At 43.1% G+C, this 22,890-nt stretch overlaps 1 protein-coding gene across 1 annotated transcript in view; it reads right to left on the bottom strand.

Moving 5' to 3' along the window:
- Positions 1-10,878: 10,878 nt before the first annotated feature.
- ZDHHC13 (zinc finger DHHC-type palmitoyltransferase 13) overlaps positions 10,879-22,890 on the bottom strand; it is a 59,237-nt gene continuing 47,225 nt past the window's right edge. The window contains 4 exon segments of the mRNA XM_047776146.1: positions 10,879-11,499; positions 13,819-13,916; positions 16,425-16,582; positions 22,597-22,680. Coding sequence (XP_047632102.1) covers positions 11,361-11,499; positions 13,819-13,916; positions 16,425-16,582; positions 22,597-22,680 — 479 coding nt within the window. The 3' untranslated portion in view covers positions 10,879-11,360.

The following is a 22,890-nucleotide window of genomic DNA, read 5'->3' on the forward strand; positions in this document are numbered from 1 at the left end:
CCTTGTATGTCTCTGTATTTTTCTTTCAAATAGAGGGAAATTTTGAAAAACCAGAGATAAAGAAAAACTCATGCAGGAGTTTCCGTCGTGGCTCAGTGGTTGGCGAACTCGATTAGCATCCATGAGGATGCCGGTTCGATCCCTGGCCTCGCTCAGTGGGTTAAGGATCCCGAGTTGCTGTGGCTGTGGTGTAGGTTGGTGGCTTCAGCTCTGATTGGACCCCCCTAGCCTGGGAACCTCCATGTGCTATGGGTTCGGCCCTAAAAAGACAAAAAGACAAAAAAGAAAAGAAAAGAAAAACTAGTGCAAAGAATGTAATGAACATTAGGGTCAACAGAGGAAGGCGTGAGGAGGAGGAAGCCACCGGCAAAGGAAAGGAGTCTTGTAGAATGTGTCGCCTAAGCCTTTTTCTAGTTACCACTAGTGGAGAAGAAATCAGGGGGTCCTGGAGGAAAAAGACAACATGGTAGCAAACCCTGAAAGGAAAATCAAACTAATAAAACTGCTGAAGAGCCAACCCTTTTGTCCAATCGTGGGCTTTGCAATATTACACATTTTTTGAAAACTCAGAAATGGCAACAAAATGTGGAGTTTGCTTCCGCGTTATAAAAACATGAGGATGATTTTCTTTCATTCTGGGACAATTCCCTGAGGTTTAGCAATTTTCTTAAAACTTCTCCTCCATCAAATTGCCAGCCTCACAAATGAAATGCAGCCAATTAAAAATGTCTTCCTCTGCCTCCTCAGCAAGATCTCAACAGCTCAAGCGTGGGTATTTTCTCGCCTCCGCTTTTAACAACCACAGCATTTCTCCCACCACCATGCAATTCCGAATTATTTGGAAAAAATGAAAGCAAATGAAAATCTATTGGCAAAAATTATGAGACACCAAACTAAACCATGAGTTTTTCTATGCTCCACTTCAAGAAGGCGTTCTTTAAAATGAGCATTTATTCAGGGTTGTTTACTTGCTGTCATGGATAAGGCCCTGCAATGACTTTATTATTTATCTCTCTCTATATATATTATGCTCAAAATGCAACTATATCTGATCATTTTTCTTTGACTGGCGCTAACAGACTGGTTCAGAAAAAAAGTAGCTGGCAGAGGTTGTGTCCCATTCCACTTTAAAGAAATAATGTATAAGTATGCTTTACTCACCCAGAGACTCGCTGGGGTAATTCAGCCACTATGTTGCACTCAAACAGTCTGAGGATGGAAATACTGTGCATTCCACATTCTCTGGAGATAAAAGCCTAGGACAATGTATTTTTCACTTGTAAATGTTTTTAGGCCTATATAAGAGATCCCATCACTGCCAATCAAACAATAATACTGGCGATAAACTGAATTAACTAAATCAAGTCCCCTTTGACCTGCGCTGACTTTTTTTTTTGCTTTTTAGGGCCACACCCACAGTACATGGAACTTCCCAGGCAAGGGGTTAAATGAGCTACAGCTGCTGGCCTTACACTACAGCCACAGCAATGCAGGATCCGAGCCGCATCTGCTACCTACCCAAGCCTCCCTGATTCTGACTCCAAGATATCCCCAGAATACATCCCTTCCATGTCCACTCCCTGGTATGTGTATCAGTCAGCTAGGGCTGCCATAAAAAGCACCATGAAAGAGGTGACTTGAACAACAGAAATTATGTTTTCACACTTCCAGTACCTAGAAGCCTGAGATGAAGGTGTCAGCAGGGTTGCTATTTTCTGAGATCTGCCACCTTGGTGTGTAGGCAGCTGCCTTCTCCCTGTATCTTCACATGGTTTTTCCTGCGTGACTGTGTCCTGATTACCTCTTCTTATAAGGACACAAGCCGTCTTGGATTGGGGACTGCCTTAATGACCTCATTTTAACTTAATTATATCTGTAAAGACCCTGCCTCCTAATACAGTCACACTCTGAGATCCTGGGAGTTAGACTTCAACATATGATTTGGGGGCATGGGATGGGGCCACAGGTCTGCCCTTAATAGTAAGGGCTTTCATGAAGTGGCCACAGACCTAACCCATTTAAATTAGCTGTATGTATGTATGTATGTATTATCTTTTTGCCTTTTCTAGGGCTGCTTCCCGTGGCACATGGAGGTTCCCAGGCTAGGGGTCTAATTGGAGCTGTAGCCACTGGCCTACGCCACAGCCACAGCAACTCAGGATCTGAGCCGCGTCTGTGACCTACACCACAGCTCACGGCAACACTGGATCCTTAATCCACTGAGCAAGGCCAGGGATGGAACCCACAGCCTCCTCGTTCCTAGTCGGATTCGTTAACCACTGTGCCACGATGGGAACTCCCTAACTTAGCTTTAGACAATCTCTTCTATACATGCCCCAGACCTGAAGCTTTCCAAACACACCACGCACCTTCAGCCTGTCACGCTGTTGCGAATGCTATTCTTTTTGCCTGGAATGTCTAGACAATAGAACCCTCTCCATCTTCAACCTCTAATCCAACTTCTTAGCCTGGTGAACTCCTATTAATCAAGTTGCAGGTCAAATGCCTTCTCCTCTGCAAAATCTTTCCTGAAATACCTGAGCAGAATTAACCCACCTCTGTGTTCCCATGGCCAGTACATAGTTAACATAGGAACTGTCTCACTGCATTGAATTTTTAAACTTCTATTTGCCTTCTTGTTAGAATGGACACCCTTGTATTCACAGTGTTTGAAAACTAGGAGGCACTTAATAAACATTTGTGGAGTGAAGTGGGAGAAACTCTAGGCTAAAAGCAAATTCTGCTAGAATTTAAAAAGAGATTATTGGAAATTACCCTGTGGCATAGCAGGTTAAGGATCTGGGATTGCGCAAGTTCTTGCTGTGGCATAGAGAGTTGATGATCTGGCTTGTCTCTGTGGAGATGCCAATTCGATCCTGGCCCAACACAGTGGATTAAGGATCTGGATGGTGTTGCCACAGCTATGGCACAGGTCACAACTGCAGCCTGGTAATGTCCACATGCTGTGGGCTTGGCCAAAAAAGAGGCGGGGAGGGAGAGATTACTATATACTGGAGTAAAGGAATGAAAAAACAAAACAAAGACCCTTACCATGGTTTGGCAGTGTTTGCATTTCTCCTGTTTCCTGGGCACACTTTCCACTGCATTTCCCAGGCTCCCTACCCATAACTGGGATGCATGACGTAGTTGGCCAATGGAGGCCTGGCCCCCAAGACCCTCAGGAGATTCTCTGCTCTCTCTTTGCACATCTGTGGATACAGAAAGTCCAATGAACACTGAGGTCCTAGGAGAGGGTGGTGCCATTAGGTGGGAGGAGCTCGGGACCCTACATGGAAGAATGCCTGCTAACATCTCAATGGACTGTGACAAGAGGGAGAAATAAGCCTAATGTTGTGCTAAGCAACTGAGACTTGGGGATGTTATCGTGTTAACTTCCTTGACTCATACGCACCTGAAATACTGGATGTGCTGCATCCAGGATGTTCACTGTTGGTGTTCATCCAGTGCATTTAAGTCACAGGGAGCATCAGGATTTTGCCTAATATTTGTGAAAGTGATTCAAATGTGTTGTCTTTACACTTGTGATTTGGGGAAAGGAATGAAGTCATGAAAAGATAGAGTAAGAGTCCCATGACTGGGTTTACTTTGGCTTTAAAACAAAACAAAACAAAACAAAACAAAACCGTGCTATTCACCCCCAAGCTCTTGCCTTCTCCTTTCAAAGCCAAACTCTAAGACTAGGGCCCATTTAGACCTCAGTGTCTCAGCATCTGGCTTCCAGCTCCCACCCCCACTCCTACCCTGCCCCTCCTCTAATCATAAACTCTCTGCTTTTTCCTCAGTTGTTCTTCTCAACCTCTCCTTAGCTCTTGACCACTGCTTTCTCTTTGCAATTAGTTCCTCTCTTTGAATTCTATGATTCTGTCTCCTGATTACCCTTCTACCCAACCTCCTCCCAGCCCCCTTCCCTTCCTCTCCAGCTCCCTAGACTCATGTTCCATAAGGTCGTATTCCTGCCCTTCTCCTCTCCCACATGTTTTGTTTGTTTGTTTGCTTGCGTTGGCTGTCATTCTGGTCTCACTTTGACAGGGCAACTCTCTCATTTTCATTTCATTTTTCTACCTCTCTCCTATGACAAGCTCCTCCATCTATGCAGGTGACTCCCATCCATGTCCTGGCCTCTTTCCAGCTGTCTTAACTTTGCCACTGGGAGCCTGCAAGCACTTCAAACAGGAGGTTCCAACTACCAAACTCGCACTCCGTCTCTCCACACTGTCTTCCTCACTTCTCAGTACAGCACTGGCACCTTCTCTTTCTCCGGGTTCAACACTGCAAAGCCATCTCTGACTCTTCCTCTTGTGCCCACGTTCCATCAGGAATAGGGCCTGCAGATCTCACCTGTGCCTTCATTACATGTTACCCAGACCATTATTAAAAATTTTTCTTGGAGTTCCCCAGTTGCCGACCAGGTTAAGGATCCAGCATTGTCGCTGCTGTGGCAGGGGGTTTCTGATTGCTGGCCCAGGGACTTCTGCATGCCATGGGCGCGTGGCCAAAAATAAATAAATAATAAATAAATAAACCCATAAAATTAACTTTGAAAAAAGTTTATCTCTAACATTCTTTGCCAGGGTCCAGTCAGAAAAATAGAAACCACACTAGTTTTCTTTTAAGAGAGAAAATAATAGAGGGAATAGGCTAAACGGGTTTTAAATTTTTTGAAAAAGTGACAAGGAACACACTGACTAAACAGAGTGATACAAACTGCAGGAAACAGCTACAGCACCCCCGGGGCTGGGGAAACAGAGGAGAGATGGGGGTCTCATGCAGATGCCTCAAGGAGAACTCTCCCAGGGGCCAGGAGGAGAGCACCTCACCTGCTAACTGCTGGTACTTCTAAGGGGCATTCCGGAGCTGCTGTGGGGAAAGCCAGTCATTGATTCCAACTGTCACTGTCGGGGGGGGGGGGGGGGGGGGGAAGGGCTATTGTCTGAACAACACTGAGGGGAACAGCTGGCAGGTAGGAAGGAGTCAGGCCCTTCCCCCTCCTCCTTTCAGTCTACTGGCAGAATGTGACAGAAAGTCAGCTGGCACGGAGATCCTAATTGTCAGCGTCCTAGCCCAGACACACAACCAGAGCAGAGGGGCAGATTTAGCACATTTCCCTACCACTAGCTTCTCTCTCTCCATAGTCAAATTTCTAAAGATTTCTTTTTTTAATAACGATTTTTATTTTTTCCATTACAGCTGGTTTACAGTGTTCTGTCAATTTTCTACTGTACAGCAAGGTGAGCCAGTCATGTACACATTTTTCTCTCACATTATCATGCATCATAAGTGACTAGATATGGTTCCCAGTGCTATACACAGGATCTCATTGCTTATCCATTCCAAAGGCAATAGTTTGTATCCATTAACCCCAAATTCCTAGTCCATCCCACTCCCTCCCCCTTGGCAACCACAAGTCTGTTCTCCATGTCCATGATTTTCTTTTCTGTGGAAAGGTTCATTTGTGCTGTATATTAGATTCCAGATATAAGTGATATTCTATCGTATTTGTCTTTCTCTTTCTGACTTACTTCATTTAGTATGAGAGCCTCTAGTGCCATCTATGTTGCTGCAAATGGCATTATTTTGTTCTTTTATGGCTGAGTAGTATTCCATTGTGTATATATACCACATCTTCCTAATCCAATCATCTGTCGATGGACATTTAGGTTGTTTCCACGTCTTGGCTATTGTGAATAGTGCTGCAATGAACATGTGGGTGCATGCGTCTTTTCCAAGGAAAGTTTTGTCCGGATATATGCCCAAGGAGTTTCTAAAGATTTCTAAATCCCTTACTATGCGCTGATTACAATTCTAGGCATTTTACGTGTATTAGTTCACCTAATCCTCATAACGACACTTGGCGGTGTACACTATTATTATCCACATAATGCAAATAAGGAAACTGAGGTATCAGGAAGCTAACTCACTCACCCAAAGAGGTGAAAGTAGCTTATAATGGACATATCCAGGATTCAAACCCAGGGTACCTACCTATAAAACAGATTCCCAAACTTTAGTGTAACTTTTACATCTACGTATACCTGAGGGAAAAGCCAAAATAGAATAATGGCGGTAAGATTCCTTGAGGAAATGATTCTCAAAATGTAGCATGTACATGTAAGAATCAGCTGGGGAACGTGACAAAAATTAAGGTTCCAGGACTCACTCCTCAGAGCACCACCCACCACCCCCACCCCCAGCCCCTGATTCTTCTGGGAACAGTCTGTGGACCACCATTTGAGAACACTAACTGCAGGGGGTGGGGTGGGTGGGGATTGGTGAATGAGGAAGAGAAGATGTAACTTGAAAAAATCCACCTGCCCCCAAATTGAGAATCAGTCTTCAATGCAACTCTGATCACCTTACGTCCTGCTTAAAAACCTTCAACTCCATCCACAGACTTATTCAGCAGATTCACTCAAGTATGTATTGAACACATACTATGTGCTAAGCAATATTCTGAGTGCTTGGGATGCATCAGTGAACAGAGCAAAGATCCTTCATGGGCCTTTAATGGGGTGGAAAGGGAGATAGATAGTATGTGGTAGATACAGTAAATAAATCATACAGTGTGTCAGAGGTGGTTAAATTCTAGGGGGATGAATGCAACATAGGGTCAAGAGGAGGAAAAGGGCAACAAAAAGAATATACAACTTTCAAAGTGCAGGCATCATCGAGAAGCCGACATCTGAAGGAAAGTTGGGAGGAAAGGCACAATGGATTTCTGGGGCTAGAGCAGTCCAGGCAGAGAGAACAGGCAGGGAAAGGCCTGCGGCAGAAGCGTGCCTGGAAGGCATGTGGGATCAACAAGGGGGAAAGTAGAAGCAGTCAGATCCTACAGGGCCCTGCTGGCTCTTCCTCTGGTGAAATGAGACATTGGAGGGTTCCTGAGGCCAGGAGTGACATGATTCAATCTGCCTTGTAACAGGATCACCCCCGGCTGCTGAGAGCGAGGCAAGGGTGGAAGCAGGGAGACAATGAGAGGGCTGTACTAATCCAGGCCAGAGGTGATGGAAACTCGGGACTATAGCAGCAAGGGTGGCCAGAGGATTCACCTCTGGATATATTTTGATAAGAGAGCCAATAGGATTTAACAAAGAAATGAATCTGGGGTGTTACGAGAAAAAGAGAGTTATCAAGAAAAGATTCTTTTTTATGGCTGGGTAGTATTTCATTGTATCATGTACCACATCTCCCCCCCACCGCCCCATTTTTGGCCACCGGGAGGCATGTGGAGCTCCTAGGCCAGGGATCAGATCTAAGCTGCAGTTTCAACCTAAGCCACAGCTATAGCAATGCTGGAATCCTTAAACCATGGTGGTGGGCCAGGGACCGAACCCCCAGCCCAGCGATCCCAAGATGCCACCGATTCCTTTGCAGCATAGCAGGAGCTCCTGTACCACATTTTCTTAATCCATTCGTCTGTCAATGCACATTTAGGTTGTTTCCATGTCTTGGCTATTGTGAATAGCACTGCAACCAACCCAGCAGTACATGTTATCTTTTTGAATTAGTTTTGTCTGGATATATGCCCAGGAGTGGGATTGCTAGATCACATGGTAGTTCTTTTAGTTTTCTGAGGAGCTGCCATACTGTTTTCCATAGTGGTTGTACCAATTTACATTTCTACCAACAGTATAGCAGGGTTCCCTTTTCTCCATACCCTCTCCAGCATTTGTTATTTGTTGACTTATTAATGATGGCCATTCTGACCATCTACAGCAATATGGATGCACCTAGGGATTCTCATACTAAGTGAAGTAAATCAGAAAGAGAAAGACAAATACCATATGATACCACTTATATGTGGAATCTAAAATACAGCACAAATGAACCGATCTACAAAACAGAAACAGATTCACAGACACAGAGAGCAGACTTGTGGTTGCCAAAGGGGAGAGGGGGCAGGGGAAGGATGGCCTGGGAGTTTGGGGTAAGTGCAGCCAATACCTTTAGAATGGATAAGCAATATATATATATATATATATATATATATATATATATATATATATATGCATGTATATAACTGGGTCACTTTTCTGTACATCAGAAATGGGCATAACACTGTAAATCAACCATAATTTTTAAAAATACGTGAGTTCCCGTCGTGGCGCAGTGGTTAACGAATCCGACTAGGAACCATGAGGTTGCGGGTTCGGTCCCTGCCCTTGCTCAGTGGGTTAATGATCCGGCATTGCCATGAGCTGTGGTGTAGGTTGCAGACACGGCTCGGATCCCGCGTTGCTGTGGCTCTGGCGTAGGCCGGTGGCTACAGCTCCGATTAGACCCTTAGCCTGGGAACCTCCATATGCCGCGGGAGCGGCCCAAGAAATGGCAAAAAGACAAAAATAAGTAAGTAAATAAATAAATAAATAAATAAATAAATAAAATTTTAAAAAAATACGAAAGAAAGAGAAAGGAAGGAAGGATTCTAAGGTTTCAGCCTGAGTAATGGCAAGGGTGGAGTTTCTGATCAATTGATATGGGGAAGACTGAGGGTAGGAAACAGGGTTGCTTACTTTTTATTTAGTTAAAAATTTCATATATTTTAGGAGTTCCCATCGTGGCGCAGTGGAAACGAATCCTACTAGAAACCATGAGGTTTCAGGTTGATCCCCCTTAACCAGTGGTTAAGGATCTGGCATTGCTGTGGCTGTGGCTCAGGCCAGCAGCTGTGGCTCCGACTGGACACCTAGCCTGGGAACCTCCACATGCCATGGGTATGGCCCTAAAAAGCAAAAAAAAAAAAAAAAAAACATATATTTTAAATCTATGTTTTATTTGTACAGGTGGAGCTAGGGTAGAAATCAGAAGTTCAGTTTCAGTTTGGACAAGTTAGATTTGTCCATTAGTTGTTGAAGTTGGCATGTCAAGTACATAGTCCGGGGTCTGAGAAGGAGTCTCAATGGAGTTAACAACGTGGGGCGCTGGAGCACACAGATGGTGTATGTCACCAATGCAATCAATGAGATTATCAAGGAGATGGAAATGCATCCGGATGAAAAGCAAGAAAATCAAGAACTGGCCTCTGGGACGTTGCAACAACAAATGGTAGGAGTGAAGAAACAGCAAAGGAGATGTTAGGCTCTCGAGAACAACTGGCAATGAGAAGGGAGCTGAGGAGAGCTCTCTCCTGGAGGCTGGGTGAGGAAAGTGAACCAAGGAAGTGGGAGCGATCAACTGTCAGATGCTGCCCGTGGGTTCTGTAAGATGAGAACTCAGAGCTGACACTGAGGCTGGCAACACAGAGGATACTGGTGTGCCTGACGAGCTGTTTCCATGGGGTGCTGGAGCTGAATCAAGCCTGACAGCAGATGGGTCGGAAGGAGGATGGGAGGGAGGACTTGGAGATACTGACAAGGTTTTCAAGAACTTATGCTGACGAGCTCCTTATTGCTCACTTTAACCTTACAGCTCCTTAGCTTAACATTCAAGGCCCATGGTGACCTAGCCCCTGTCTACCTTTCCAATTTATTAACCGGGCTGCCCATTTCCGGCATCCTATAGACCTATATAGGAGTTGTCTCCATGACGATGCTTTTCACTTGCAACTCCCTATTTCCAAACTCAGCATCACAGAAGACCCTTTCTAATGCCCCAACGTCCATGAACACTTCCTTAATCACACCCCTGAGGCTCTCCCCAGCCTCTAAATTCTAACAGTATTTTATTTGTACCTCTCTTACAGCTATTTAGTGCTTAGCATTTCCTACATTATAGTAGAGTTTCATTTATCTTAGTTTCCCCTCTAAGACTGTAAATTCCATGGTTAGTATGCCCAATTAAATGTTTTATGGCCTGCAAGACTGGGCATGATGCTCCATAAATATTTGTGGAATAATTTAAAAATGAATAAAATGTGCTTTTCCATGTTACATATCAATCAGATATGCTGGAATATAGTGGCTCTGGGAATACGAATTTTAAACAAGCGAACCCCAGGCCCCTGCCCTGTCCCTGTGATTGTGATCTAAATGGTCTAGGGAATCACGATTTGAGAATATTTCCTTGGCCGCGGTTGGTGGGAAAAGAAGGGGGAGGGAAAAGCCCTTCCGTCCCTCAAATGAGAAGTAGACTTCAAGCATAATTCTGATCACATTACATCCTGCTTTAAAATGCTTCATTCATTCAATGAACTCATTCAAATGTTTATTGAACACATACGTGTCAGGCGGCATTCAAGGAGGCTGGGACTCTAGAGTGGGTACCCCACTTAGTATCCATGTGACCTTGGAGAAGGTACAAACTTCTTTAGGCTTTAGTTTCCTTATCTGAAAGGCTCTGTAGAAAAAAGGAGAACAGATCTTTGAGGAAGTGAAAGGTCTCTGTGGTTAGAGTACAAAGTGTGGTCCAAAGTAAGATGGTAAACAAAATAAGGTTCTATCATTTGGGGCCTGCAGAACATGATGAGAATTTGTTTTTACTAAGCAGAGGGGACCTAGGAGGGGTTTTCAGCAGGAAGGTGCCATGTCCGTGTGTGTGTGTGTGTGTGTGTGTGTACACATACATCTATATACATACACACATACATAATACATATGTATATACACACATGTACATATATACATATACACACACACAATAGCAAGAGTTAAATGAGAATTTCCTTTAGAACAAGGGAAATTAGCAGTTACAATCACACCAGTGTAATATTTTGAGGGTACTACGTAAAAATAGTGATTAATCTTTCTGACTTCCTATGCTCAAATTTTCTAAGCAAGACAGAAAACCAAATTAAATCTTGCTGTTGGTTTAAAAGTGATCTCAACTCACTCCTGGAATTGGGAATGTTTCTTTACGTCCTATGTATACCTTTTCTCAATTTAAGATCTGAGAGGTGTCAATTATCAGAAATGAAGTCTTGACTACAAAAAAAAAAAAAAAATTTTATTAAGTGTGAAACCAAAACAGGTACATCTATTTAAATATTTTTTACATATTTATAGGTAAAACAAAGACAAATAATTTATCCAAAATTACAAGTTTAGAGAATAGTACTATTTTGAAACAGCCAACAAAGTATTTGAAAATACATTTTCTCCATAATTGGTGAATATTCCCTCCAAAAAAAAAAAAAAGAGAGAGAGAGAGTGAGAAACTTGCATTTTCTTGTGAAAAATAGGTGTTTTTTTTAGATGTCTGCCAAGATTGTTCAGGAACAGTCCATCTTGCTAAACCTGAAAAAGCATAATGCCTTTCTCAAGAACTTCTGTTTTTACCTAATGGCTTTAAAAACCACCTGTGTTTTCTTCTGGGCTTAGGTGAACTCTCAATCTTCACTTCCCTTGCAGACCACAGGGTACTGACATAAAAACGAACACATCAGAGAGAGTCTGGGTTGCTTTTCTTCATACTGAGCGAAGAACTTTCTCCTTAGCTGGGTGCGAGACCATGGTGTACTGGGATGTCCAGTCTACCGCACAGGGCTTGGCCAGGCCAAAGCAGCCACACTGAAAGAAATCCGCGAGGTTCTGTGTGAACCCGAGGCTGCCGAGAAAAGAGGAGAACATGAATTACTACACTTCCTGTGAGCACTTGACAGACATTCGTTCAAACCATAAACATTCACTGAGAATTTACATTATGCATCCCTCCAAGATCCTGCAGGAATCCAGAGGTGAACCAGCCAGTTCCTTGAATTTAGGTTCCTTAAAAGCGAAGCCGAGTTCCATTTCTGGACCCAAATCCCTATTGTGAGATTCCCCAGCTTCTGCCCAGCAACGTGAGTTCATTTGAGATCCCCTGTCCCTGAAATGGTCACTGCCATCATTAAGTTTCTTTCTTTCCATTCCCACTACTCTAATTCAGACATGTACTATCTCAAAGGCCAGACCGGCCAGAAAAACGACAATCAACAAGATGGGGTTCTCCACCTTCTAAGAAACTCTCTAAATGATGTCTCTGTCTCGATTCCTTCTAATTTATCTTACATACCGAAGCCTGAGCCTCCAAAAACCTGATTTATTCATAGCCCCTTACCTTCCAAAGAAAACCCTTTAAAGACCTTCCTCTTCCCAGAGGCTCCAAGGCAAATTCATCGTCTTTGCATTAAGGGCCCTATACAATAAAGCCCCAGGACTCCTCAGGTGTTGATGCTCCAAATTCTTCTTTATAAACCTTTTGTTATAGCTACCCGGGCTTTATTTTTCCTATAATCACAACTGCGTGAGCCATTCTTGCACCCTGGAACCCACACTCCCCTACTCTCAGCTCAGGGAACACCCTCAGCCTTTAAGGTCCCACCAGTGCTCAAGGCCCAGGCCCAGGTCAAGGTCAAGGCCTCCAGTCCCGGTGGAATCTTTCTGACTGCATGTCTTCAGCATCATTTCTTTTCTTCATTAAATTCCCGAATGCTACTATCTATTCCAGTTATATTTTACTTTTATGCAAATGCCCCATCCTTCAAGTGCCTAACCCAACACCTTAAACACATGAGAACACACGTGTGTGAGGATGATTGAGCTGCTGCTGCTAGTAAGTGAGGGTGGTCACAAAAGTTCCAAGGCTGCTGAGAAGGCAGCTTCCCAGGCAGAGGGCTGACTACACGGAACTGATGGATGGAAGTGGAGGGGACTCCTTGGGGACTGACAGAGCCCAGCTCAAGAGCTCCCTAGGGGAGGATGAGTAAGACAGGATTGAAAGCTAGATTCAAAGTGGCTCCAAGGCTTTACTTTCAGTTCCTCCAGTAACGCTGCCATTACTCAGCAATATCCCAACACGCTCCTGCTCTCTCACCTCGGGCCCTTTATTCGGACTCTTCTCCAAGACTTGGGATGCACCCTTCCTTCCTTCTCCATCCTGTCCCACCCCACATCTTTCAAGGCCCAGCTTAAAATTCCACTTCTATCACAAAGAGGTCCATACTTGGGTGGAATAAATATTTATTCCTCTGGGTAGATCACTGAGAAAGGGGCTCTTTTATCACTGCCAGTCTGAAACAATCATCACAAGCTTAACACTACTTTCTGCTCTCCATCACTGTGGTCGTCTCTTCCCAATTAAGTCAATTTCTCTCCTCTAAGCACACATCAGTGTCATAGCCTAGGCTCTGATTTCCTTGTCTAGCAGCCTAACAGTTTCATCTTGAACCACGAGTGTGCTTTAAAATAGACTGCTCATGAGATACGCAGTGAGCGTTCAAATCCCTGGAGGGCCCTAGGTCACCTCTGCAGCACTCCCAGCCTGCAAGATCCCCATATATGTGACAGGGAGATAAGCTTCAAAGCCTGATCGTTCACATCCTAAGATGATGGCCCTCCTACAAACACTCTCATTTTCAATTGAGGACAGGTCTTATACAACCAGTGCTTTGGGGAGAACCTACCCCAAACCTGAAAAACTAGCTTTGCCCTGGTACAGGTGGGCACATTCAACATAGGGCTAAAAGAATTACTGGTGACAGAAAGCCTGGCAAAGCTCGCAATCAAACACTTTCTACAGCGAGCCTTGTGGCTGGCTTTCTCAGCCATGTACTTAGTTATCTCACACTGACTTCATGCCAGCAATATGCGACCTTGTGACCATGTGGCTTGACTGAAGAGATTCCCCATCTTGGCAAAACTTCAAAGTCACTTACTGTTTGTGCAGAGTCCAGGAGACTAAATCCCAAATTCTTACCACCCTGGGGCTCATGACCTTACCACTCATCTCCTGTCACTGAGGCTTCCAAGAAAAAAGAAGTTCCACTCCTCCAGATAGCCCATTAGAGGATGGCAGCAGGGCTATCGGTGGTGATGCTAGGTCAGGAAACCAGTGGCTAGACCAGCACCTTCCAAAGGCTCAGCGGGCAGAATGGATATCCCTTACTTGTATGGGGTCCTTCTGAGAGACAACGTCTGCTTCATGTGCCTGCTCTGCTTCAGCAGGCTGGTTTTCTCATAGGAGGTTAAGCCCAGAAAAGCAATCTGAAAGAGAAGGTGGGAAGGTCTGTGAACACCACCACCACATCCAGGCTCCAGCACTCTCAGCAGGACATCACAGGATGCTGGCGAACATTAGGTTCTCCCCAAAGACACCACCACCTAGCTTTCTAGCCAAGGATCATGGTGAGGGCAAGCACTCAGCAGCTTTGAACCATACTCTCTCATGTAGTAGCTGGGCACTTTTTTTTTTTTTTTTGCTTTTGACTGTCTGAACTTTATTAATCTTCAAAAAAAGCATAGTGCATTGATTTAAGAGTCGTGAAATGACTGCTTCAGTAATTCAAGCCGTGGCTCATGGCCATGTTTAGATTCTCAACACATTCGGCATTCAACTTTCAGATGAATAAAATCATACAAGGTCAGCATTCGTGCAGTTATCTCAACCTCTTTATGCTTCTTACTATCTCTGTGAAAAGAGCCAAATAAAAAATTAATCTGAAGAAATTTAACGCCATAAATTTGGGGAAGAGAAAGAATTAAGGTAACTTTTAAAACTCCCAAATCATTAAAATCGATATTGTTCACTAAGATATTGCTTCTAATCCTTAAAACAACTCAAAGGTCAAGTTCCTTATCTGTAAAACAGAGATTATCAGAGCATCCTCATCAGATTGTCTAAGGATTTGAGACGATATATTGATAATATCTAGTGCAGAGGCTAACGGAAGTGAAGTAAACTGGTCCAAGGCCACACAGCTTAGAAGCTGGCAGAACTGGGAGGGACACCTCAGTCAGCGTGAGAATAAAGCCCACGGTCCCTTCCAGCAGTCTATATGCTAAGTCTGACTTGCTACAGTCAAAGCCAAGACTTACCAGAGAGCTCAGGAAATGAAAGGCTTCAAATAACTGGATTTTTTTGTTTATTAAGAAAACAACTTTACTCTGAATCCTTATATATTTGAAAACTATGCAAAATTTTGAGTTCACTATCCTGCAGTAGAGTATAAACAAACATATTAAGCTTTCTATTAAAAAGTAAGGAAGGAGTTCCCATCGTGGCTCAGCAGTAATGAACTCAACTAGCATCCATGAGCATGCAGGTTCAATCCCTGGCCTTGCTCAGTGGGTTAAGGATCCGGCATTTCCATGAGCTGTGGTGTAAGTCACAGATGCGGGGATCCCACATTGCTGTGTCTGTGGTGCAGGCTGGCAGCTGCAGCTCCAATTGGACCCCTAGCCTGGGAACCTCCATGTGCTGTGGGCGCGGCTCTAAAAAAAAAGAAAAAATAAAAGGATATTATAGCTTCAAATATTTGTAAATTGTTCTAGGAGTCCAGGAAAGAAGAAAGAACCAGAATTGCTGTCTCATGTCTTATGTTCTACCTTTAATTCCACTTCTTATTGAGCCCTATGGCCATAAACATAGCAGTAAAAATCGGTTAGGCTTAGTTTTTCTCATCCATACAATAGAAGCACAACTTTGGCACAGTCTCCGTCTCAAATGTTTGTCAGCCAAATAGATGGGAAAGTGCTTTGGAATATGTAAAGCATACATAAACATTAAGTGTTATAAATGATCATAACTAACATTAATAATCATTGATGCTAATATCCATTCCTATTGCTTTAGTCTGTAGATGTCGACTGGACATTAGGATGAATATTCAGAAACCTCAGTTCAGTCAGTATTTTTAGCGTTAATTCCTTTCCTTGGCATTTTTCCCTTTTTCTTACTTTTTTATTATTATTGTAGAATTGGTTACTTTCTCCAAAAAAAATGGAATACATTTTTGCTTTTGTTGAGTAGTGCTCTAATCATCTGAGGTCTGGCAGTAATTGGCTCAGACTGATCATGGGTATCCATTCCATGAAGGCAGGCCATAGCAACAATGAGAATTAGGTTATGCTTATACAGGAAGGCAGGCAGCAGGGAAGGGACAGAAGCTTCAGAAAAAGCTGAAAGTGGCGGCTACTGCCCTGGAGCATGAACTTACTAATGGTCATGACCTTCTCTGCAAGGGTAATTACCATGTCCATTGGTTAGTGATGCATTTTTCATTTCTTCCCCACTTCCATCCACTTAAGTATTACATAATAATGATAACAAACAGGGCCAGAGAAAAGTGAGGGAACACAATCACCTCACATTTGCACAATGCTTTGGTTTATACCATGCTTTCACACACCATATAATTTAACTGCATGAGGGAAAAAGCCCTTGAATGGGACTGTCTGAAGACCTAAGGGCTGAATTTTGCCACTCACTGGGTGAGCAATTCAATTCACCTCTCTGTACCTCTATCTGTATAAGAGGTAAGATTAGATAACTCCTAGAGCTACACTAACACCTTATTACTCTAACCTTTAAACCATCCTGTGAGAGAAGCAGGCATTATCATCCCCATTTGACAAAATAGGAAACTGAAATCCAGGAGTCAAATGACATGCCTAGACCCACAGAGTAAGTGACAAGAGGTAGAACTCAAATCTAAGTCTTACTGGTTATTGGAAAATTTTACTCAAAGGCATTATAAAAAGAGAAGTACATACCTGAAAGAGCTGATTTAATAATAAAAACATTGACCATGAGAAATGGAAACTTGCTAACACGAAGATATACAAGACCCAAGGGGAACAGGCCACAATCTGATTGAGGTAGGTCCACAGTCCATCTTCTTTGAATGTTGTGGCACAATGATTTGACCAATCTGTGAATTCACACACACAAAAAAGGAACTCATTACTTTATTATTATTATTTATTTATTTATTTTTGGTTTTTTGCTTTTTTAGGGCCACACCTGTGGCATATGGAAGTTCCCAGGCTAGGGGTCAAAGCAGAGCTACAGCTGCCAGCCTACACTACAGCCACAGCAATGGCAGGATCCAAGCCACGTCTGCCACCTATACCACAGCTCACAGCAATGCCAGACCTCTGACCCACCGAGCGAGGCCAGGGATCAAACCCACATCCTCATGGATTCTAGTCAGATTCGTTTCTGCTGAGCCACGCAGGGAACTCCAGAACCCATTACTTTTTTTATTTTTTTGTCTTTTTGCCTTTTCTAGGGGCTGCTCCTGCCACACACGGAGGTTCCCAGGCTAGGGGTCCAATCAGAGCTACAGCCACCGGCCTACGCCAAAGCCACAGCAATGCGGGATCCAAGCTGCGTCTTCGACCTACACCACAGCTCACGACAATGCCGGATTCCTTAACCCACTGAGAGAGGCCAGGGATCGAACTCGGGCAACCTCATGGTTCCTAGTCACATTCATTAACCACTGCGCCATGACGGGAACTCCCAGAACCCATTACTTTAAAAGGCAACAAACTAGTGAGTATTCTTCAAGAAGATAAAAATCACTGCAGTTCTGTTTAGGGACAAGAGAAAGTAGGACAGGATGGCACAAATCAGAATTCAACTTCAAGATTTTATTTTCCAAAGGCCAGCTCAACAAAGATTTTTTTAAAAAATGGTTACTTCACCATTACAACTCTGGTAAAACTGGATTGGTAGTCAGCAGTGAAAGAATAAAAGCAAAAAGGTCCATAAAAACATCACTAAAGTCAGCATGATCATAAAAGAGACTGGCCAGAAGTTACTTGTTCAAGGACTTCATAACTGAGAGTGATTATGTATTTAATAAATATTCGTCCTAGAAAATTCTCCATCTCATCCATGTTGCTATTAGAGAACTGAATATAAACTATTGCTAAGGGTTCAGGTCAACAGGCCACTGCTGTGGGCACAAGAAATCTTACAAGCACGGAGATGCCTTTGGAATGCAACCTAACAGCATACAGTTATTTGGTTTACTTCTGCACTGGACCAGTATTAATCCCACAGAGGGAGAAGAGCCAGGTCAAAGAATCCATGAGTCAGATGCCCCTGGGAAAAGAATGGTGAACAAGATTCATGTGGTCTCAGTTCAGCTTCTCCCCAGGACTATCTATTTATATGCCCATCAAGAGTAAGGCCTTCACAATGCTGAGCCTGGAACCCACACAGCCAAAGGTAGCAGTAAGGAGAAAACAAGCAGAAAGTAGCAGAAATAAGGGAAAAGATCTTCAAGGTTAAGTAAAACCAATGACTTGAAATAGACATCACGACCATGCATAAAGAACAAATTATTTTTGAAATAAGAATTGTGTAGATTTGCTCCTTGGGGTTTCATAAATGCCTCTGACAGTTTGATAAAGAGTTTTAGCAGCACTTAAAAAGCTTCTGGGATAGGAAGAAAATGAGTCCATGACTTTATTCTCAACTGTCCATTTTCGAACTAAAAATCTTTTTTCCCCTCTTTTTGAATCTCATTTGATTGCCAACTATCTTTTGTGAATATATGCCAGAAGCATTCTAAGAGCAATGATGACAAAGTAAAATCAAGGTTAAAAAAAAAAAAAGGAGTTCCCGTCGTGGCGCAGTGGTTAACGAATCCAACTAGGAACCATGAGGTTGCGGGTCCTGCCCTTGCTCAGTGGGTTAACGATCCGGCGTTGCCGTGAGCTGTGGTGTAGGTTGCAGACGCGGCTCGGATCCCGAGTTGCTGTGGCTCTGGCGTAGGCCGGTGGCTACAGCTCCAATTCAACCCCTAGCCTGGGAACCTCCATATGCCGCGGGAGCGGCCCAAGAAATAGCAACAACAACAACAACAAAAAGACAAAAAGACAAAAAAAAAAAAAGGTAAGGTAAACTACACTCTCTTTAGAGCTTCTCATTAGGATAGCAAAGAAGGATGCCTTGTATGTACCTGCCAGGACAACAAGAGTATAATTTCCAACAGCAGGCAGAAGCTGTTTCTTAACAGCTGCTGAGTGGGAATGAGGATCTACTTTCTTTCAGCTTATGGATTTCTACCGCTCCCTTCTGGGAATTTTTTTGATAACACAGCATGGCTTCAAACTGAAATTTTCAGAAGGCAGATTTCAGCTTTATCAAAGATATGGCTGCAAATGGCCATGAACATTATTTTATACCAATATAACACCACTCTTTTTTTGGCTGCCCCAACAATCTGCAGAAGTTCCCAGACCAGGGATCGAATCCGCATCGCAGCTGTAACCAGAGCTACAGCAGCAACCAGAGCTACATCAGCAATACCGCTGGTTCCTTAACCCACTGCACCACCAAGGAATTCCAACACTTTAATATATACTAATAATACATTCTTATCAGGTGGTCACTGGCTAATGATAAGTCAATCATTTTCATCTTTAAATAGCTCTGACAGTTAACAACGTTCTTTCTAGCAATGATTTAAAATCTCTCTCCCTGTAACTTATAGGATGCTGATGCTTTCTGAGTGGCTTACTGTCCACCTTGAAAACAGACCTCACATGGAGTTCTCGTTGTGGCTCAGTGGTAATGAATCCGACTAAAATCCATGAGGCCCAGCTCAGTGGGTTAAGGATCTGGCGTTGCCGTGAGCTGTGGTGTAGGTCACAGACATGGCTCGGATCTGGCACTGCTGTGGCTGTGGTATAGGCCGGCGACTACAGCTCCAATTCGACCCCTAGCCTGGGAATTCTCATATGCTGCAGGTGTGCCCCCCGCCCCCCCAAATTAAATTAAATAAAAAACTCACAAAAGAGGAAATGGTTGGAGGCTGCACAGAGCCAGGGTAGCTGGAAGTGGATCACACAAGGAAGAAGACGAACAGCAATGCTCTAGCACCATGAGCATTAATGATAAACAAAGAAGGTGGGACAACAATGGGCCTCATTAAAAAATGGAGCAAAAGTTCATTTCTGCTGTCTATGAAATAATGATAAATGACATGATGTTCTCCTCTGGAAAAAATACTGTCAGGATATAGATGGGTTAACAGTAACAAAAATATGTTCAGGCAATCTACACAGTAGTCAGTGAATGCAAGGTTCCTAAGAAACAAAAAAATACAAAAACTGGTTCAGAGCCAGAAAATAAAGACAGAAAGGAGGGAAGAACCAAACACAGCTTGAAAGGAATGAATAAGGAAGCAACACAGAAGGAATGAATGTGATGGAAAATTACTTCTGTCCTTATCAATACAGTCCTAAGCTGGTCACAGACACCACACAAAGGTGACTATTTTTAGGGAAGAGAGAGAATGGGGAGAGACAAGAGTGGTGTAAAATCTGGCTCCTCTCCCCAAGGATCAAGTCCAAGGGACAAGTTAGTCTGTGAGCCAACTTAGAAAGGTTTTCCAGGAACATGCTCTATTGTCAGGCCTTAAAAGGGCAGTTCTTTCAATAGAAAGAAGCATTGTCAAAAAATCTTTTATTTCTCACACCATAGGAAATAATCTAAGAGGTTTTGTTTGTTTGTTTTTGTTCTGTTTTTTTGCTTTTTAGGGCTGCACCCGGGGCATCTGGAGCTTCCCAGGCTAGGGGTCTAATCAAAGCTGTAGCTGCCGGCCTACACCAGAGCCACAGCAACGCCAGATCTGAGCCGAGTCTTCAACCCACACCACAGCTCACAGCAATCCCAGATCCTTAACCCACTGAGCAAGGCCAGGGATCGAACCCCAAACCTCACAGCTCCTAGTCGGATTAGTTTCCGCTAAGCCACAATAGAAACTCCAGTCTAAGAGATTTTAAAATTTCAGTGCTCAGATTTACCTGATGGCCTTGTCAAGAATTGAGATCAGGGATCACAAACTCTGACTCAGATTCATTTGAGATGGTGGCAGTTACACAGAGTTATGAAAGCATTCCCTAGTGACCGGAGACACCAAAGGTGTCTGGTGGGAAAGGGGGTGACAAGGTTAACTGAAGCCCTTTCCAAGCTTATGGCAGGGTGTAGATATTAATTAACGACCTCTAAAAAAGGGGAGTTCCCTGGTAGTCTAGTGGTTAGCATTCAACTGCTTTCACTGTTGTGGCTTGGGTTCAACCCCTGGTCTGGGAACTGAGATCCCACATCAAAAAAATAATGTAGAAATGCTGAACAAATCAAAACTTGTATACTAGATGTTTCTGGGGAGGGGAATTGGGAGGCTGGAGGACACTGCAGGAGGAATGATCTTTCAAAAACTAAACGAAATTTAAAATAGAGAAAGCTGGTGGGTGGGTGAGTGGGGTCAGGGGGTTTAAGGAGCGGTGGGGCTGGAGATGCTAACGGGAAAAGAAAAAATGTAGGGGAAGAAAAACTTCCCATGTCTTCCTGAATCATTCCAGATCTTAGCTCAAGCAATAAACAGGTATTCTACTGGTAAAATCCAAGACTTGAGCATGAAAATAACAGGCGGGTGAATGGAAATAAATCAGTGGTGAAGCCTCTGCCTCTAGAAACAAAATTTTCTAAAACTTTCGAAATAAATAAATAATAAACAATTAAACAGTGTTAAAATGAACTACAAGCATTGTAAAGTTTTTTCTGGCTACGTAACTTATTCCAAGGTTTGAAAAGCACAGTCATGCAATTTTTAAGAGCTAATCAGGGAGTTCCCATTGTGGCTCAGTGGTAACGAACCTGACCAGTATGTATGAGGATGTGGGTTTGATCCCTGGCCTTGCTCAGTGAGTTAAGGATCTGCTATTGCTGAGAGGGGCAGTGTAAGTTGCAGACGTGGCTCCAATCTGGTGTTGCTGTGGCTGTGGCTGTAGTGTATGTAGGCCAGCAGCTGCAGCTCCAATTTGACCCCAAGCCTGGGATGTTCCACATGCCATGGGTGTGTCCCTATAAAGACAGCAACGACAACCACAAGAGAGCTAACCAGACGTCCAGCCATAAGGTCTAGTCTGGGGACACCAAGAATGGCTTTTACATTTTTAGTGGTTGTTTTTTGGGTGATTACGTAAGTACATAATGTCCTCAGTTTTCTCTCTTGACCCAGAAATCCTAAAATATTTACTATCCTGTCCTTGAAGAAAAAGCTCAGGGAGCCTGGTCTGGACCAGGGCTGTCTAGGGCCCAGGCAGCATGAGCTCTGTCGTCACTTTACACCTCCTCACAGCCACATTAAGAAAGTAAAAAGATTTGTGAAGTTTATGCTAATACTATTAACCCATCACATGCATAATGTTGTCATTTCAGCCTGAAAAATCACTGAGATCTTTAAAAAAGAAAAAAAAATCTTTCTTGCTTCAATTTAAACCCTGTTCTTAGTCAATCACCTTGGAACAGCTCCATGTCACTCCCTACATAAAACGCCACAATACACTTCTACAGTGCTACTGAAAAGTTATTTCCCTTTCTCAGGGATGCAGAATAAGTGATCTAATGTTTTCTTCCAAGCTATTATTTCCAACCTTTCCATCACTGTGACAGTTTTCCCATCAGCTCTGAGTCGTGACTTGATATTTATCAATGTCAAGTGGTGGGAGCCTTCAGAGTTTGGCTCTTTAATTTCTCTATCAGACACCTTTTTTCTATTTACTTATCACTTACCTTTTTTCTATTTTATTTACTTGAGCAACCGATTTTTACTCATTTCACCAGGGGATAAACATACACTTACTTATAAATGATTCTGTGTTTTTGACCACATCTCAAATTTATCAAGGTCACTTTAGAGGACGATCTCTTCTAAAGTACTGAAAACTAACCTTTTCTAGCATTTCTTTCAGCTTCCCAATGCTGAAAGTCCTAGAGGTATCCATTTCATTTTTATTAGGGTATGGTTTATAGTCACCCAGCCAGAATGTGATATATAAAAGTATATAAGAAAACGTATATGTGAGTATATAAGAAAAAATACGTGTTTCTATTTTTCTTGCTATAAGAAAAATTTATACTTACAGATGAAAGATTCATATATAATCCACTCACAGACAATGGAAAGGAAAAATAAGAAGAATATATAATAGTGGTGGTTGCCGAAACCTACATCAAAAAGAAAAACAACATATTTAATACTTTCTAGCAATGGTTTTCCAGCTCAAGACCTTATTAACCACCTCCCTATCAAAAGCCTTCACCAAAGTGAAAAAGAAGAAAGCTGTTGTCTGGCTCTTAAATACCATTAAACCCAAACAAAACAGCTCTGATATGTTCACTTGTCCATGGTAGATGAATTAATATTTACTCATGACT

Source organism: Phacochoerus africanus, chromosome 4 (genome assembly GCF_016906955.1).
Source record: "Phacochoerus africanus isolate WHEZ1 chromosome 4, ROS_Pafr_v1, whole genome shotgun sequence".
In the NCBI taxonomy this organism is placed as follows: domain Eukaryota; kingdom Metazoa; phylum Chordata; class Mammalia; order Artiodactyla; family Suidae; genus Phacochoerus; species Phacochoerus africanus.